The sequence below is a fragment of the Pempheris klunzingeri genome, chromosome 6 (genome assembly GCF_042242105.1).
Source record: "Pempheris klunzingeri isolate RE-2024b chromosome 6, fPemKlu1.hap1, whole genome shotgun sequence".
In the NCBI taxonomy this organism is placed as follows: domain Eukaryota; kingdom Metazoa; phylum Chordata; class Actinopteri; order Acropomatiformes; family Pempheridae; genus Pempheris; species Pempheris klunzingeri.
In genome coordinates this window covers 23,932,108-23,950,562 of record NC_092017.1, presented here as the reverse complement: position 1 = coordinate 23,950,562, position 18,455 = coordinate 23,932,108, and the positions used below count along the sequence as shown (strand labels likewise).

The following is an 18,455-nucleotide window of genomic DNA, read 5'->3' as shown; positions in this document are numbered from 1 at the left end:
ATATTTGTATTTGTTATATTCCTTGTTTTTGCACTACTTCTGTTACTAACACTTTGTTTCTGCACCTTTTTTGCCTCCTCTGTCACTGTAACAAGTGTATTACCCCAGTGTGGGATAAATATAAAGTCTTAACTCTTATTTTATCTTAAATACATTTTTACATTACCTTGTGTGAAGTCTCAGATTCTCATCTGTCCTTTTTACTTTCCTGATTTTGAGCCTTGAGTGAGCCTGAAAATTACAAATGTGTTGTCAGTGAAGTCCAGCTCATTGTTCAGGTGAAAACCCCGTTGAAGGAGTCCTCTCGGTGAGGATGTTTGGCTTTAATACAGTCTTTAAAACTCCGACCAGACCTGTTTTGTATTTATTTACTTATTTAGCTCGCAGGTCAAACTATTTTACCAGCTTTCGCCTACAATGTTATGCTACTAGCTAACCAGCTAACAAGCTATGTTAGTAAATTAGCTAACATTAGTCAGTTGTCTGACTCTTTAACGGTGTTTTGGCTGTTTAAATGTAACATTACTCTCCAGTCAAAGCTGTTTTAACTGAGTATTGAATGGTGGAAGTATTAGAGACATGTTAGCATCGAGTGGAGACAACAAACATGAACATATGTGATATTTAGCGCCCTGAAATGTCACTCAATGATTTGGCATCTGGCTAACTTCCTCGCTGGTTGTGGGATTGATTTCTGTGCTTTGAGCATCCAGCTGACTGGTCACATATCTGCCCCCCCTCTCTCTATTACTGCTTAATCAATACAGTCACTGATGTCCTGGGTTGGCTTTGGCCATAAAGTTATTATTAAAGTAATGCAGGGTGGGAGTTGTTGTTGTTAAGAACAACACATGCATGTAAAGCCCTGAGAATCATATGCAAAAGGACCAGGCTGTCCCAAGTCATCTCTGTCTCATTGTTGGAAATGTTTTCCTGTCAACTCACACTGTAATTTTGTTGTCTGTACTATAAGGACACTGAGATAGTGGTGTGAAACAAAATGATCCTCTGCACATCCATTATTTGGAGTTAGGGATGGGACTTGACAACCAATTTCAAATTGTCCGATCCATCTGAATCATTTAACCTTGTGTGTGTTTACTGTAGAGCTACTGTTTGTTCAATTATCTATTTATCTTATATATTTTTTTATCCTGAAGCGGCATTGAAGGCGAAAGGGCAAAGCAAGAATTTGATTGTGCAGTGACACTTTTTATCTGCACATATGACATAATAATACATAATCGAATCGAATTTGCGTCTGAGATTATCCTTATCCTTTTTCTGTCAGTTGCACATTGCAAAGCTGTGACGTTACACTCATGCATCTGTGCTGCTGGAAACTTGCAAGATGAAGTCCTAGTGTGGAGGAAGAAATGGTCCAAAGTGTCTGTCTGTAAAATTATAATGTCAAGTAAGGATGGAAACACCAGCAATATGCTGAAACATCTGTCTACTAGATATATATGCCTATTTTTCTAAAGAGAAAATGTAATATTTAATGTCCTCTCAAGATGAATATGTGTCCGTGTTGTGTTTACAGACCATCTTTTCTCTTCTTCCAGTAAATGTGTGGAAACACACCATTTAGATTTGGCTCCCTGTATGATGTCACAGGGGGGCTGTTAATTATTTGACCTCCACCGGCCCTTCAGTAAACCTCCTGACTCCCACCTCGCGGTCCGCCATTGTTCTTTCCTCACTAACACCAGCTTCTGGTAACACGAAGATGTTCAAGGCAAGAACAAAGTGCATGAATCATCTTCTAAAACAGAGTGTTTACATGGAGGCAGACAACCGCTGCAGCAGCCACATCCTTTATGAGAAATACAAAGTGTTTTTGAACATGAAACCATGCAAACATGATCTATTAGGAAATCCAAACAGAGAAAGGAGTAAGGAGCGCTGTCATTTATTTATTATATTATTAAAACATGTTTTAATGTTATTAGGCAGACATAGTTGTCACACAGACTTGAATGCACTGAAAACATTTGCAGGCCTACTTTTCTCCCTACATGAGAAAGAATAAAGAAGTTAAAGAATTAGATCAGTAAGCAGAATCCATAATGGCATTGGTACCAAATTGGGGCTTTGGGGCGAAAAACCGCGAGTCCGACAGCTGAAATGGTTACATGCTTTTAAAGAAGACATGTTTATCTACATTTTGGTGCATTTTTGGTGACTGTGGGTGAAATGGTTCGGCCGTGAGACAATGAAACGCAAAAATTTGAGGCGGAAAAATCCGCTCCTGTCCGTGCTAGAGTAAACATGGACTAAAATAAAACACATTGTAATTCACCCTTCTATCTTGTGGCGATGTTGATTTTAATATTAATACAAAATACAGGCTGAAAAAAAAAGTTTCAGGTCTGCATTAGAACGTTAATGAAGGGAACAATTCACTACTGGTTTATGCTCTGACTTTGAAGCAACTATGTGTCTTATAATAAGTAAGATTCAGAGGAGAAATGGTGCCAAGTAAGAGTATTGAAGCTCTACCTAAAACCTCATTAATGCTTAAGTAGCAGCAGGTTTGAGAATAGTGCAAATGTGAAAAGCATGATGTACTGTTGTTAGGAAATATGCAGACACGTTTATGTTAATACTTTTATGCTCTATCATCATGAAGTTTTAGCCTGATGCAGGACTGTGTGATAGTTGCTGTGACCTTTCTACAGACCAAAGAGATGTGTGTTGGTATAGGATGTATCAGACTGTGCTTGCATTCTTGAGATAAAGAAGAGTTCGAGAAGGCCTTGAACAGTGAGAAGTCAGCGCACCTGTGCGTCCCACCAACCGCCCCTGCAAGGAGGACTGCTGAGAGGAGGAACTCTACACATACGTGTTGCATATATTCTTGAAAGACACTGAGACTGCTCAGTGCAGATGTAAACCTTTGCCTGTACTCCTTGCTTGCTGCAAGTAAAACTTTGAACTGAGATCTCCGTCTCTGAGAGTTTATCTTGTGTGTTGGGAAATTTTGTGGTACGAACTAACAGCGAAAATACAGTTCTTGTCTTATAGAAATAATTTCCTGACAACTGTAGTTTGACAATATGGGATGGGTGAATGTACATGTAAAAGATTGTTACCTTCTCTTAACTCAGAATAACATCAAAACATACAATGCTTACAGGGGAGGACAGTTTCATTGTGATACAGCTCATCCATAATTCCTATAAAATATGATGTAAGACAACTTTTTCTTTGATCGACATTTTTGTCCCTGCTCTTATTTTGAAGTAGGTGTATATTAACCGGATGTGCGGTGCCCACAGCTCTGAGCTTGGTGGCAGCTGTTCCGAGAAGCCCGCCTCCTCCCTCTGCTGCCCCCTGGCGGTCAGGAAGGACAACAGCCGCAGCGCAGCCTGCACAGATGAGCACAGCGAAGAGAAACCAGCTGCTGCTCGGTCGTTTCTGCCCGTCGCCATCTGGTGGTTTAATCTACTCACTGTTATGACTCCCTGCTTGATCTTCAACTTTCACATCTATATATATATATATATTTTTTTTTTCCAGAAACAAAACCATACATAGTTTTATGTATTTGTCACAACGTTAGTGATGTGGTTGTTACACTGGGGGAGATGCGCACACGATAAAAATATAAATACTCAACATTTGCATAAACCTGCTTTATTCTGCATAACTAGTTATAATATTATAACGACTTCTCAAAACTTTTTACGCTGGAACCTGCACAGCATGTTTTTATTTATTATTTTTTATTCAATCCAATTTAATTGTATTTTATCCAAAATGCTTTTCTGGAGTAGATGCACGACACCCACCTTCACTCCCCCTCCCACCAGATTAATCTCTGGGCCTATATTTTGCCTGCAGCTGTCGGATTCCTGCGGGTATGACTCAATGAAAAACATCAACTAGGACTGTTTCAGGCCCACTATGGGGGGAAAGGACTATAATATGACCCTGTGTATGAATATGCATATTTGTGTGTGTGTGTGTGTGTGTGGGAGTGTTACATGTTAACTAAAGGATCAAAAGCAGAAACTAAACGCGTGCAGAGGCGCATGGGAGGAAGTTGTGCTAAGAAAGCTTCATAAAAGCACTGTTACAGCAGCTTTTCTACCTCTTTTATACCAATCCAGGCCAACGCCATGACAGAATAAACTGACTGTGTGTGTGTGTGTGTGTGTGTGTTGTTCCTGCTGAAGGGTGTGTCTCTGTAATGTGTGTGTGCGCACTGAAAGAGGAGGTCTTCTCTCAGGCAAACTAAACCCACTCTCCCGTCCTGCGCTGCCATCCTACCTCACCCACAGGCAGCTTTCTGTAAAACCCCACTAAATAAGCCACGCAGCGCCTCATGAGGACCTTTCTACTTCTTCTTCTCCAAGCTGCACTGCGGAAATCTCTGTGAAATCACACGGGACGGTCTTGCTGCTTCAAACCAGAAGTGCCAACCGCAGGAATCGGTTTGTCCGTCCGTGTGTGTTTCCTAAGCAGCTGCATTTTTTTTTGTTTGTTTTGCTCCACAGTTATTATTCTCAGTCCAACAATGTACCAAGTCGTCAGGAAGCTGGTTTTCACGGACTGTCAGTGCGCCGAAGATGCGTCGAAAACGTACGAGGATCTGTTCGCCAGGCTGGACACCAACAAGGATGGAAAAGTGGATGTTTCCGAGCTGAAGGCAGGCCTGGCCGCTATGGGCTTCAAACCTGGGAAAGGAGCAGCTCAGGTAGAGCCGAGGAGACTAATCAGCACCCACAAAGGTCCTATGCGGACAGAAAATACTTTTCTAGTGCTACATTCCTGAAGGAGCTGCAGTGTTAACCCAAATAAGCCCAACTCCAAATTACAGGCCTCAGGGGGAGGAACTCAGTACGTCTGCTCACATATTGCCCCTCAGTACACTTCTGAGGTGCTCAGTTGTTGGCTTTACTTACTTTAGGCTGCAGCCAGCACTTAATCTGTTACTGATGTTTCTGATTAATTGATCCTTTTCGTCTGTAAAATGTCAGGAAGTGCAGAAAAAGGCAGTAAATATTTGACATTTTGATAGATGATATATATTATATGATGGATTATCTAAATAAATCACTGATGCATCAACTAACTTAGCTCCTGGTTATGTCTCTGTAGCTTTGGGGATTTTCACTGAAGCTGTAGATGTTGGACTAAGTGAGGAGGTGAAACAGTTTCCACCACTGAGGTGCCTTCAAGCAAGGCACTCAACGCCAGACTGCTCAGCGCCCAGCAGAACAAACGCTGCTTGTTCCGGGCACCAAATTCCTAGAAATAGTTCCCTTTATTAAATGATGATCTGAGAAAATGTCCCGAGGAGTCGGACACAAAGAGGAAGGAGGGAGTTTATTTTCATGCACGTCTTTTGTTTGGAAGTATTTTTTCTTTTACTGCCATGAAAGAAAAGCAAACGGGAAAGAAAAGAGAACGAACGAACGGAGACACAAAGCAGGAAAAGGCTAAAGTTCAAATTCTTGAGAGCTGATAATTAAGATTCAAACACACGTTTCAGACCTGATTTGAGCCTCATTTCCCCAAAACAAAAGAGCACGAGCACACGTTTGTCTTAATCTGGCTTCTCTCCTGAACCCACAGCAGTCTCAGGCTGGTAAACTGCAGGGCGGATGAAGAGTTTCTGAAACCGTGTCAAAGTTCAAACTGTGGGTGAAGGTGAGCTTTTTATTGTGGGCTGCGACTTTCAGACGACTGTCCCACCTCTGCTGATCAAATAATCTCACATTCCTCAGTGAGCCTGATAACTTAATAAGGGTGAGTCGGGGGAAAAAGGTGAGGAGAGCTCACATAGGTGTAGTAAAACAGGAGTTTATGATGAAGATATGATAAAAAGGTAATCAACACGCGTGCTGGCTGCTTTTCAAACAGCTTCAGGCAGTCGTGTCCTCATTCAGCACAGAAATTCACCTCCTGAAACGTGGCTTTTCCAGTCATATGGACAAAGACGCATTCATTAATATCAGCACGCTATTTAGTTCTATTTATTTGGATTAAAATACTTCAAATTCAGATGTAAACAAATAAAAGAAAAGCCAGTTAAAAGTCAAAGGGAAGCATAATGACATACAATTAGACCAGTTACAAGAGTGCACGCAGGAAGTGAGCTAAGACAACGTGAAGAAGCATTTCTCTGCATCATTCTGCCTCCAACTGGCCGAAAGCGAGCAGTATGGAGAGGAGACGGCAGACTGGAACAACCTCTGCAGACACACACTCTGACAGGATGATAATAATCACATGAAGATTCTGTTTCTCTTTCTAGAAAATAGTTTCCTCTGGAGACGAAGACAAAGACGAGGGGCTCGACTTCAACGAGTTCAGCAAGTATCTGAAGGAACACGAGAAGAAGCTACAGCTGACCTTCAAGAGCCTGGACAAAAACAGCGATGGTAGGGGACGTCGTAGTGATAATCCATCGTGTTAGAGGCAGAGAATTAGATTTGTCTCTCTCGACGAGAGAGAAATGTCAGGTCTACCGTGTTGTTACTTTCAACAGGTCGATTAGACTCCATGGAGATACAGCAGTCACTTGCTGATCTGGGACTGGACATCAGCAAAGAGGAAGCGCAGAAGATCCTTCAAAGGTTCGTCTGTTTATCCTGATGCGTATATTAATTCAGGAAGGTGACTCTGCGGTGTTTGGTGTGGAGTTAAAGGTTTTATCCTGGAATGAATAGTCTCTGTTACTCTTACTTACTCAGGACAGTTAAAGTTAAAGAAAGATGTTAAAGGTGGGGACCAGTGTGAGGGACTGATAACCAGCTCAGCGTGCAATGTGGCTGGGACGTGGGAACATGATAAAGAGCTGGCAGGAAGTCTGACTGTGTTGGAGAGAATATCATAAGACATAAGATCAGTAACAGGAGAGTTTTCTCTCTGGTTTGATTAAAAAGTGACCATCAAACAAAATCCCAGGATGAAATAGTTTATCAACGAGAACACAAAGACTGCATGTTTCCCTTCATCCCATCCTTCCATAACTCATCCTAAAACACTCGTTCATCAGCCTTTGTTCTCATTTAGTCTGCCCTAACTGCAAAATTACATTTATCCAGGTTTTTTTTGTATATGTGCGCATTTTCATCTGTATCCAGGTACAAATGTACAGAAACTGTACTTGTATATTATGTATTGTTGTATATTTTACAACTCTTAAATATTTTTTATATGTAGTCTACCCTACTTTCATATGTTACATTAATGTTTGTATTTTACGCACAGCCCTTTAACACTTACCTTATGATATTAGGTTATAATTAACTGACTTGACTAAACATAATACTAATTTGGGCACTATGTAAATGATCTTGTTTCTATTTTTATACTTCCTTTGTCTTAACTGCACATATTTATTATATCTCCTCTTGTTTGCTGTGGCATTGCAACATCTTATCTTATCTTATAATGAAGTTGGAAATAAGGACTTGTTACACAGGAGTTGGATCCTGTTCAATACTTCACGTTGTTCTGTGCCAATATGATGTTTATCCAGTGAGCTCTATAGTATGTTCTGTATTTGCATAAACACTTTGACATAGAGGATGACAGTGAGACAGTGAGACCTAGAAAGAGAAGCAAAGCATGACTGTGAATCAGACAGAGATTAGTTTGAAAACCACAGATAGTAATTAACGAGAGTGTGTCAGCAGGCCGAAGTGACGCTGAGGAAGTAACAAGGACGGATTATTTAGAAATATAGAGAATTAGAAATCTATAAGTTATGCCATTTTTGTCCGCTAAATTATTCAGAAATTGCAAAGTGGTGTTTTGGACTATTTCAATCTTCATGACGTGTAACATACTTGTTTGCATGCTCCATCGCCACTATCTGAAGGCATTAGACAAATCTCTTCGTGTCTCGGGCTGGGAAGAGGTCAGGAGGAACTTAACTGGCCTAGAAAATGAATGGGATTTAGAATAGAGTTCATTTAGTGCAAGTCATAGCTCTTATCTACTTGTTATTAGTCTAAGGGAGCTAATAAGCGGGCAAATAAGAGTTTGACAAGAGTTTAACTGCACCTCAGTTTCAGATTTTTAGAAATGACATGAAATGTGGGAACACTGACCGTGTCCTCTGCTTGTCCTTGTTGCACAGTATCGATGTGGATGGCACCATGACTGTGGACTGGAATGAATGGAGGGAGCATTTCCTGTTTAACCCAGCCACCAACCTGCAGGACATTATCCGCTACTGGAAGCACAGCACGGTAAGGGGAGGGCTCGACTTAGCAACTACAAGGTCTGTGTGTGTGTGTGTGCAGAACCGTGAACCTCATGATTGGTTTATTTTAGTTGAAATAATGGTACACAAACCAAAATATTGCCACTTACCACCAAAAATGGAGCAAAAAAAACACCTGCAAATTATTACTTATTTTCTGATTCTTGGTGTCTCTTCTGGTGTGCTGAGGTAACCACGAATGGTCGGTGATGAGACAGTAACATGATGCCAAGTCATTTTGAAGTTGTGTTTCTCTGGAACAAACGGAGGCATAAATACCGTCCAGAAAATCAGATTGGTAATTCAAAAAAGCTTTTTATACACAATCTTCAAGGCCAGTCTGAGCATGTCGAGTTAGTTAGAAATCTCATTTGAATTAAAATGTACGAGACATGGAGGCAAAACGGTTAACTGTTCGACCTTTGCCTTTACTGTAGACTTCACTTAAAGGACCGTTACACTGAAAAGTGAAAGAGAGTTGACTGCTGATGCTGGATCAGGACGAGGACTTTGGCAACAAATCAGCACCTCTACGTCAACAGATTAGACTCATTCATTTCCAGAAAAGAAGAGAGAAGTGAAGATGTGAGGAGGAGACTGAAGAGTTTGAATAGAATTTTTGGTGTTTGGATGTTGGAAAAATAGCTCGACTTAATGACCTTTTTGTTGAAAAAGAGGTTGATTAGATGTGGCCAAAAACTTGAGAACTTCCTGGTATGGTTCCAGAAATGTTGTCTTAATTGCTGATGAACGTTAATATCAAACACAATATTTCACTTTAAGTGTTTTGCAGCTAGTTAGAAAAACAACGACTATTCAGATCTTAGTGTTGTAACTGATGTTTGATGTTTTGATGTTGGCTGTATAGAAATATCCTGTGACTCCTACTATGGTTGCATGCCAGAGACACAGCCAGTTCCAGTCAATGGCTAATCTCTGACGTTTGCTGCCTCTGACCACTGGCACAACCTCAGAGGTTAAATAAACCTGTGGCTGCTAATCTGAGGCTGAGATAAGCTAATTTCAGTCCATCCTAAAGGAGCTTAGCCTGTCAGTGGGATTGGGGCAGGTCGTTCAGAGCGGAAGCGAGTCTAGGAGAGGACGGGAGTGAGATACCTGGGGCGAGTCACTGGTGAGACTGAAGCAGTGGTTGGTAACATCTGTGGCAGTGGGAGCTTCCCACCATCTCCGGTATTCACGCCAATGGTTACCGGCCACTAGGGATTCAGCGCGTCACACCAGGATTGGATCCGCAGACCCTCGGCATCTGACTAAGCACTTTATAGGAATCATGTAAAGGATACTGATCAGTGTGGGAATCAGAGTTCAGGAACGCTGGGACAACACTGCACTGTATCAGCAGCTCAATCAAAGGCTTGAGATGGCCATGGCTCTGCTGCAGCCCCAGCAGCAGCAAGAGAGAAACTGGTTTTTCATCGACTTTGAAGATGATGGGGCGATCTATGAGGTGGAGGTGGACATGGTAGGTTTGTGCATTTAGCTTCTCAGTCCAGATCGTAACCTGATCATTCATGAAAAGTCGACCGAACTGTCAGCCAATTGTAGCTCACCACGGACACTGAATTTTGATATTGGCACACAACAAATGTGTTTATGTTTGCCATTTTGATTGTTAATCTTATTGATTTATGTTTGGAAATTAATATTTTCTCATATGTTATTGGAATTCTAATACCCTCAAATGTGGGTCAATATTTTCCTTAAAGATCCTTTATTAGATGGGCTCTACTTTTTAGTCACAACGCACAGACAAGTTTTAGAACTGAGCAGTTTTTCCCTCAGGGGCTTCACACACTGCCTGTGGAAACAATAACGTTAACACCTGAACTGCTCTGATCCACTCTAACATTTAAAGTACTTATTATAATTCAGTTTTTGTTGAGATTGTGGGACAAAGGTGTTCATTCATCTCTGACTTTGAGGCTGTAACAGGCGGTGGAGCAGTTGCATTCACTTACACTGTGTTGTAAGGTGTTCCTTTAATATTTTGTCCCTCCACTCCCATCAATGTCATGACAAAATACAAGGTTTACTATTAAATACAACTCCATGCAATGGAGTTAAATCACCTCATCTTTAACAAAGTTTCCACTGAAGAGAGCGTTAGATTAGTCACTGATTCATTACATTGTGCAGATGTTCATGTTGTTTTGTCCTGTGTGTGTTTGTGGTTTGACAGAGAAGTCCGAAGCACCAGTAGTCTGGAGAACAATACCACGTTACTCTAAAGTATCAACATAAGCCTTCACATCACGTGTTGGTTCATTAAACTGTTGCGAGTTTGCAAGAAAGTCTCTTTCAAGATTTCAAGATGCCCTTTATTTATCCCCCAAAGGGGAAATTCACATGTGCTCACCCGTCTCCATTCAGAAAATTTACAGTCTAAAGAAAATTAAGTTAACGCTTCTGCTTTGATGCTACTGAAACAAGTGTTTTTAATTAGTGTTGTGGAATGATGTAACTGAAGTCGCAGCCTGGAGCAGCACTTATATAAGGTTTTGGACAAGGTATGTCGTCTGTGCAGTCCTGCCAGGTATTAAGCTTGAGGGGAAGCTGCATCTTGTGTGGTTTTAAAGCTGCGTGATTAACTTAAAATTAGGCTCAAAAGCAGGCGTCCATGGATTAGAAATTAGAAATCACATTTGTTCCTTATCTTCTGTATTATACATAAACAGTAAATAGCAATAAATCATTATTCAGTGTTACCAACAAAACATGAATTGATGCATGAATTGATAACATATTTGAATCTAGAATTTGATTGATTCATCATTTGTATTGTTTAATGTGTAGGTGCTGGACATTGGCGACAGTCTGACCATCCCAGATGAGTTCACAGAGGAGGAGAAGACGACCGGCCTGTGGTGGAAGCAGCTGTCGGCGGGGGCCATGGCAGGCGCTGTGTCCCGTACAGGAACCGCCCCTCTGGACAGGATGAAGGTGTTCATGCAGGTGTGTCAAAACATTGACCAGTTATGTAACAAAAATGAGAAGAATTTCCTCATTTAGGTGTTTAACCTGTTCTTAATTGCATGTTATGTATTTTACGTGCTTCTGTTATTACTACACAGATGTATTCACTTTTCAAAGTAATGGTTTAGAATAATACGCTGTTTTTATTGACAGGTACATGCCTCTAAGAGCAACAAAATCAACCTGGTTGGTGGTTTTAAGCAAATGTTGAAAGAAGGAGGCGTGGCGTCTTTGTGGAGAGGAAACGGTATCAACGTCCTGAAGATTGCCCCAGAGACGGCCATTAAATTTATGGCCTATGAACAGGTCAGTCCTTTTCACATCCTTCAAATTCATCAGAGTACACTGCTCAGGCTTTGTGATAGAAACATTGATGCACATTCCTTTGTCGCTGTGTTTTGCTAGTATAAGAAGATTCTGGCCAGTGAACCAGGGAAGGTCAGGACGCACGAGAGATTTATTGCTGGATCGCTGGCTGGAGCCACGGCACAAACTGCCATCTACCCCATGGAGGTGAGTCCAGGTGGAGGCATTTACAACTGTATCAGTTTTTATGGTTAGTTATATTAATATATGCGGCATCAGGTCAGAGAAAACTTCTCATGGTGATAGTTGTGTCTGTTGTTGGATCCACACTAATTGTGGACTGAACATAACATTCATTATAAATAAATCCAAATCCTCTCAGACTAACCTGGAAATAAAGAGCAAAGTAAAACTAGAGACCATCTTGTGATGTGATGTGATGTGATGTCTCAGGGTGTATGACCACCCTGGCATATAAAGGGACGTCCAAATAAAGGTTTAATGCCCCTTAAATGATCATTTTTATTTATTAATGATGATATGTGTTGAAAAGTTGTTGATTAAAACCTAAATCCCTTAAGTGACAAAGTAGAATGAACAAAAATCATTCACAAATTGTTCAGCTTCAGTCTACTACTATTCCTACTAAAGGCTACCTTAGCCTGGTGCCCGGTAACGAACAACCTCACTGATCTCAATCTTTGTCCTTGCAGGTGATGAAAACCCGTCTGACCCTCAGGAAGACCGGACAGTACTCAGGAATGTTTGACTGTGCCAAGAAAATCGTGAAGAGGGAGGGAGTGAAGGCCTTTTACAAGGGCTACGTTCCTAATATTCTGGGCATCATCCCCTACGCTGGCATAGATCTGGCAGTGTACGAGGTACGTGGTGATGAATTATTCTCCTCCACATTCAAAAACACCTGTCATTAAAAAGAGTGAATGGCTTCCAGTTGGGTTAATGTTCTACAGAATATGATGCAGTAAATGCAAACACTTCTCTGTCCTCACTAGAGCTTGAAGAACTTCTGGTTGTCCCACTACGTCAAAGACTCAGCCAACCCCGGCATTCTGGTGCTGCTCGGCTGTGGTACCATATCCAGCACGTGTGGCCAGCTGGCCAGCTACCCCCTGGCTCTGATCCGCACCAGGATGCAGGCACAAGGTGCAGAGAACCAAACTGAACTGCCAACTTTTAATTTGTTACTCCCATGATTTTAAACCTAGACCTAGTAAATCAACTGTGTGTTGGTCTGAGATGTGGTTCATTATTTACGCATTCTGGGTTCAAAGATGGCTCATAAAGATGGAGACAAATGATTGATTGTGATTATTAAATGGGGACAAAGATACATGGGAAAAACCTTTGGCATCGCCTCAGTGTTTACTCAAGGATAAATGAATATTTCATTTAACGCACCAGCATCTCTACCTGACACCAGTATGTCTGTCTTTGTCAAGAATCTCCTGGTTTCTCGAATTCTTCTTTTTCACGTTGGTTTTCCATCTTTTTGTTCTCTCAGCTTCTGTGGAGGGCTCGGAGCAGCTGCCCATGAACCTGATGGTGAAGAAGATTGTGGAAAAGGAAGGCTTCTTTGGACTTTACCGTGGAATCCTGCCCAATTTCATGAAGGTCATACCGGCTGTGAGCATCAGCTACGTGGTGTATGAGTACATGCGGTCCGGCTTGGGTATTCAAAAGTAGGCAGCAGCGTCCTGTGTGGCTCTGAGTCCGTGAGAGTGAAAGAGGATGTGCAACAGCTTGTTTTATTTCAAACTGTCATATAAAGAACTTGTTTACCCGTAGGTCACCAAAGTCAAACCGCTGCACATGGAGCCATTGTAGAAGTTTTAAAGTGACTGCAGGACTTTGGCTAAAGTGTTGAGCCATTAGAAAAAGCTAATTGTTTACAAAATCCTGCAAGCAGTCACTCAGGGCTTATGATGGTCAATAAGACCTCTACGATGTTTCCACATGTATGTTGTTTGTTCAATCTGTTTAGAATACAACCAAAAAACACTTTATAGACTTTAATCTTGATTTCGGGATTTTTTTTTGTTTATTTTGTTGGTGATTTTGGAAAATATATTAGCTATATTCTTGTTTTATATCTCTCTGTTTAAACATGGGTCCTGTTGTGTCACTGCACTAGAAATATGTCACATGTTCCTCTAATATTTGACCTAAAGGCACCTTATTGTACCAATCCAAAACAATGGAGCACTTGCGGAGGCACAATAACGCGATCTTTATTAAATGTAGACAAAAGATTCACCGCCTCAGTTACAGACACTCGTCCAGCTTTGTGCTGAGGAAACTTTTGAAGTGCAATACTATGTCTACTCTTCGGTGATACATGCTGTTCTGTGTGAGACGGGGATGTTTGGGAATGGATCTCACTCGTGTTGCTGGTTTCACAAAGGTCTCTTGTATAGGAGATCCTTCTTGCACCTTTTCAATGAGTTTGTTTGGTGACCAGGGGAATAATGTGCCTTATGTGTTTTTTTTCCCAGAAGTCTGTGGACCTCTCCACCCTTGATATTTTCTTGCCTTTCTTCCAACATTTGGTAAATTAGATGCTGGTGTTTACATTAATAAAACATTTGAATACCAAACTGAGACACTTTGTGTGCATTTATTTTCAGCTTACTATGGTTGAAATGTATTTGAATGAATGCATGTGATGTTTGCCATAAATATGTGATCCGTCAGCTGTGATCTCAAAACCTCTTAATTATTAACATTTGAAAACATGTTTAGAAAACCCAGATGTATTCATCACCTAAGTAAACGCTTTCATCGGATCCTGATGGTGTGCATTTGACCCAACGGGCTTTAAGTACAGATTATTCCAGTTAAGATCTTATGTAATGCCTATTTTCCCAGTGATGTCAACAGTCTTGACTCTGGCCACGTAAAAAGGACACAGTAAGAGTGGCTCGGGCAATTTGTAGCACTAAAGAAAGGACTGAAAGAAAACTGCTTTCCACTTGTCGAGTTTATCCTAAGCAACTCTAAATGTAGGATTTTGATTCCTCAATAATCACTTAAGTCAAGAAAAAATACTTAACCAAATCATTAAGTATTTTCAAATGTGTTTCCTTGGTACAATGGACATATGTAAGGCATCACGTTGTGACTTTATAGACTATAAAATGTTTAACTAGACTATAAAAAGTCAAAAGAACATTTAATGTTGAATAACAAAAGTGAGTTTATTTGTTATTCACTGAGCAATATCCTGTTCCACATTTATAGTCTATATTCATTAGTTCTTTTGCTGTGTGGCTTTGAACAAATGACTCCAAATGACTTCTTCTTTGGAAACAGGACTATTAATCCATCACTACAAAGATGAAAGATGCGTGCATGATGCTAATACAATTCTGTTCTGCTTTCACTGAGGCCAGTGTTTGGCATGAGCTACGAAAAAAAAACAAAACACACTTTTCTGACAGGAGGGGCATAAAAGATGGTGGATTTATAGTTTTAAGTATGTTTATTTAATTTAATCAGAGAATATCTTCTTTTCTTCATATATTTGATTAATTATAAGAGTACCAAGAAGAGAAAAAAACGCCACAGTGGTCAGGACGGAGCGCAGAGCTTTGAACCAGCTGGGGTAAGTGGGCAGCAGAGCCAGATCGTAATGCAGCGAGACTCCAAGTGACATGATCACCATGGTGACTGCAGGAATAATGCTGTCGCTCATCAGCATCGTCACCCAGGCCAACAGGGAGGGAACCACACTGTTAGCCAAGTTCAACCAGTCAGGTTTGGCTGGGCTGCTCTCAGGGAGAGCGAACCCCCAGCGAGCGCCACCCAGGAAGGAGACAATGGAGGCACTGTAAGCTAACTGAGCGTAGGCCAGCTCTGGATAGTAGATCTCAGTTACAGCCATGAGCAGAGTGGGGGTGACAAAGGGGATCAGCCCCGCAAACCCCAGGTAGAGGGCAGGTTTGGGACTATTCCACAGTTCCTTCATGTCATAGCGCAACAGATCCAGCTCTCTGGGAGGAGGCTCTGGTGGTGTTCGCTTTTTCAGCCTTACAGCAGAAGAATGGAAATGTCGGCTCCCCACTAAAAGCTGAGCAGCATGAGTCTGGGACTTCTGGAAGAGATCCAATCCAAGAAAAGAATGAGGTTTTACTCGTCCAACATCCTTTTCTGAAAACGGCAGCCTTGCTGTTGAGGCCCAGCAGGTCTGCAGGGAGACGGACCCGCCAACCGAGGCTCCAGACAGGGCTGATGTCCGGTGGGGAGGACCCACCCAATGCCACACCTAAAAGGCATTCATATTGAAATTTAAAACACATTTTAGTTTTAAAGGGATAAATTATTAGATATACAAAGTGTATAAATCGTAAATGGTTGTTACCCTCTGGGCTGCAAAGGTGCTTCTTCGAAGTATAACAGAGAACATCTGTTGAAAAAGTAAACAGAGATCAGAAGAAACACTCAGAGGCTAAATAACATCAAGTTAACATAAAAAATATATATAATATGAATTAAAAAGAATACAATCTGAAATGGATTAGGCTGCAACTAATAATAATCTTCATCATTTTGAAGATTATCTCAATTATCAGTCAGAAAATAAAGAGTTTCCCAAAGCCCAAAGTGACATTCTGTTCAAACACATTCACTTTACCATCATAAATGCAAACCAGAAATAAAAATAGTGCATTTTATTAAACTCATCAAACCCTGATCCAGAACAACCCGGTGCACAAACCAATCACACCAATCTGTCTAAACTGGACTGGCCTCCTCTCTCTGCCCCTCAAAGTGTCCGTGGCTGCTAACTACAACTATACAGACGGGTGCACAGTCCATGGTGCTGATAAAGGATGTGAAGAATATTTATAAAACACACACAATGTTACTGAGCTAACAGCTAATAGCTAACAGCTAATAGCTAACAGCTAACTTAACGTTAGAACAGTTGTTACCTGTCCTGGCACAATATAAAACTCTAATAATTACCTCTGTTTCAGGTTGAAAACTTCATATTTTTAAACCCTTTTACTAATCACCAGGGGTCACAGCAGCTATGGGTCACGTTAGTAACACGTCGGTACGCGCTTTATTCGTTCCGTGTTCAACAAGAAGCAACATGAACTACAGTTCCGCTAGTTTCTTCTTCTTCTTTGGTGTTAAACGGCGGCTTGCATCCTTACTGCCACCCTCTGGGGTTAGTTAACTCAACTTCAATGTCCAGATTGTCTGATTTATTTTTTTCCCATGAGTCCATTTGCTTTTAGGAAGTTGACCAAACATTTACTTCCTTGTCTGCATTCATCACAGTCCAGTGCGTCCTTTAATTCTGCCCCTGTTAGCCCTGATCTTTTTATTCTTCTACATTTCATGCAACTAACAATCACATGCCCTGCAGACCAAAGAGGTTGGATGGTTCCCTATAATGTGAAGAGTCCCGGTTAGATTATTGTGTACTATTTACACCCACTCTGTTTTGAATTAAATGTAAATGTCTTCCTCGTATCTCCTCATCCCACTTCTGCTGCAACTCTTCATTGATTTATCTCCATACAATGTTCCTTTCTCTGATATACATATTTGACCAGAGCCTGAGCTCAGCCTCCTTCCAGTAAAGTTTCCCCCTCTGTCTCTCCTTTTGATTGATTATCCTGTGGGAGAGCTGGGTATCTTTTTTTCTTTGGCTGTCACAATCCAACCACAAGGGAAAGCAACAAATGAACTAAGTCTGTCCTGTCTCTACATATAGAGTAACAGAATAGACTAAATACACTTTTTTTTTAATCTTACATCACTGAAATGAAGACACCGTTACAACAAATATAGCCTACTGTGAATTTCACCATAGCTTCAACTTTGAATTCTACATATTATAGCACATACTAGTGTCATGCAGAAAAAGCTTCTCTGGTTTCCTTTTCAAGTATTTCTGTCACTTTTCACGTAAGGTATAAGTGAGGGCCATAAGTATTTCAGTGGTTAACATAGAAGCTCCAGATGTTAGTGTTTTTTTTACAATTTTATTCATGGAGCACTTTTCTAGGAGCTCAAAGACACTTTATAAAATGTCAGAGGATGTAAAAGAAGTAAAATTGGCTCAAGGTTATGCCCAGAGTATGGATAATCAAACTTCAATAAACAGCCATAATTTACTTTTTCTGCTGATTCTGTTGTAAGCAGATCAGATCAGACATTCACAGGTTTACAGAAAGATATACTTTAATAACACATTCGACACGTTCGCGCCTCATCAGGAGATCTACAGTAAATGGGTCAGTTTATATAAAAGAGAAGTGAAAAAACCCCAAATACATTTACATCCATGTGTACAGAGAGTAATCTAACTATAAAGGAAGGAATATGAGTGTGTGTGTGCCGTTCATCTAATCAACTTCACACGTGGCGGCTCTGCTGCTGTGGACCAAAGAGATTGTAGTGTTGAATTTGGCCGACGCTGTAGCAGTGAACTTTATGTTTTGGTGTGTAACTTTTGAACTGCAAGTCTCAAAAACAAAATTCTTTTACCCAAATCTTTTTTTTCGTCCCTCCGCCTACAAAGTTTTAGCAACTGAGCTGGAAAATGCTGCTTTTTTGTCAGGTTTTTGAAATTCCATGCCTCCTCAATGCTTAGTGCTATTGCAGCCACACGTGGTGGACATGTGTAGATATGATGCCTCAGTGACAGATTAGGAGTCATTTGGTCAACAGGCGGTGATGTAACATCTTCATCTATCGTTAAAGACAGGAATCTCTTCGCACATCTCCAGAACCGTTCATCCGATCAACTTTATACTTGGGTGGTGTATTCGAGGACCCAAGGGACTGCAGAGTCAAGTGTGAAGCTGATCGGGTGAGCATTCCAAGCAGTCGTACGTCGGGGGCCAATCAATCAGCCTGCTCCGAACAGGCACTACATAGCGGCCTCTCTAACCAC

General features: G+C 41.0%; 2 protein-coding genes across 2 annotated transcripts; one reads left to right on the top strand and one right to left on the bottom strand.

Moving 5' to 3' along the window:
* Positions 1 to 4,253: 4,253 nt before the first annotated feature.
* Positions 4,254 to 14,139, top strand: LOC139202525 (mitochondrial adenyl nucleotide antiporter SLC25A24). Its single transcript, XM_070832042.1, has 10 exons — positions 4,254 to 4,702; positions 6,266 to 6,392; positions 6,500 to 6,587; positions 8,099 to 8,210; positions 11,039 to 11,197; positions 11,372 to 11,524; positions 11,624 to 11,731; positions 12,238 to 12,405; positions 12,538 to 12,688; positions 13,047 to 14,139. The coding sequence occupies exons 1-10, from the start codon at positions 4,523 to 4,525 to the stop codon at positions 13,226 to 13,228; spliced, it is 1,428 nt and encodes a 475-aa protein (XP_070688143.1). The 5' UTR covers positions 4,254 to 4,522; the 3' UTR covers positions 13,229 to 14,139.
* Positions 14,140 to 14,759: 620 nt separating this feature from the next.
* On the bottom strand, positions 14,760 to 16,594 carry LOC139202978 (transmembrane protein 69-like). The gene is made up of 3 exons (XM_070832600.1): positions 16,511 to 16,594; positions 15,903 to 15,947; positions 14,760 to 15,806 (listed from the first exon to the last, which is right to left on the bottom strand). The coding sequence occupies exons 2-3, from the start codon at positions 15,945 to 15,947 to the stop codon at positions 15,033 to 15,035; spliced, it is 819 nt and encodes a 272-aa protein (XP_070688701.1). The 5' UTR covers positions 16,511 to 16,594; the 3' UTR covers positions 14,760 to 15,032.
* Between the last annotated feature and the right edge of the window lie 1,861 nt (positions 16,595 to 18,455).

Bases quoted from the DNA above. Each gene is read 5' to 3' on its own strand.
- LOC139202525 (XM_070832042.1), top strand. From the start codon at position 4,523: ATGTACCAAGTCGTCAGGAAGCTGGTTTTCACGGACTGTCAGTGCGCC. The intron at 11,525-11,623 runs GTCAGTCCTTTT...GTGTTTTGCTAG, and splicing joins AATTTATGGCCTATGAACAG to TATAAGAAGATTCTGGCCAG. The intron at 11,732-12,237 runs GTGAGTCCAGGT...TTGTCCTTGCAG, and splicing joins CTGCCATCTACCCCATGGAG to GTGATGAAAACCCGTCTGAC.
- LOC139202978 (XM_070832600.1), bottom strand. From the start codon at position 15,947: ATGTTCTCTGTTATACTTCGAAGAAGCACCTTTGCAGCCCAGAGG. The intron at 15,807-15,902 runs GTAACAACCATT...AATGCCTTTTAG, and splicing joins GCACCTTTGCAGCCCAGAGG to GTGTGGCATTGGGTGGGTCC.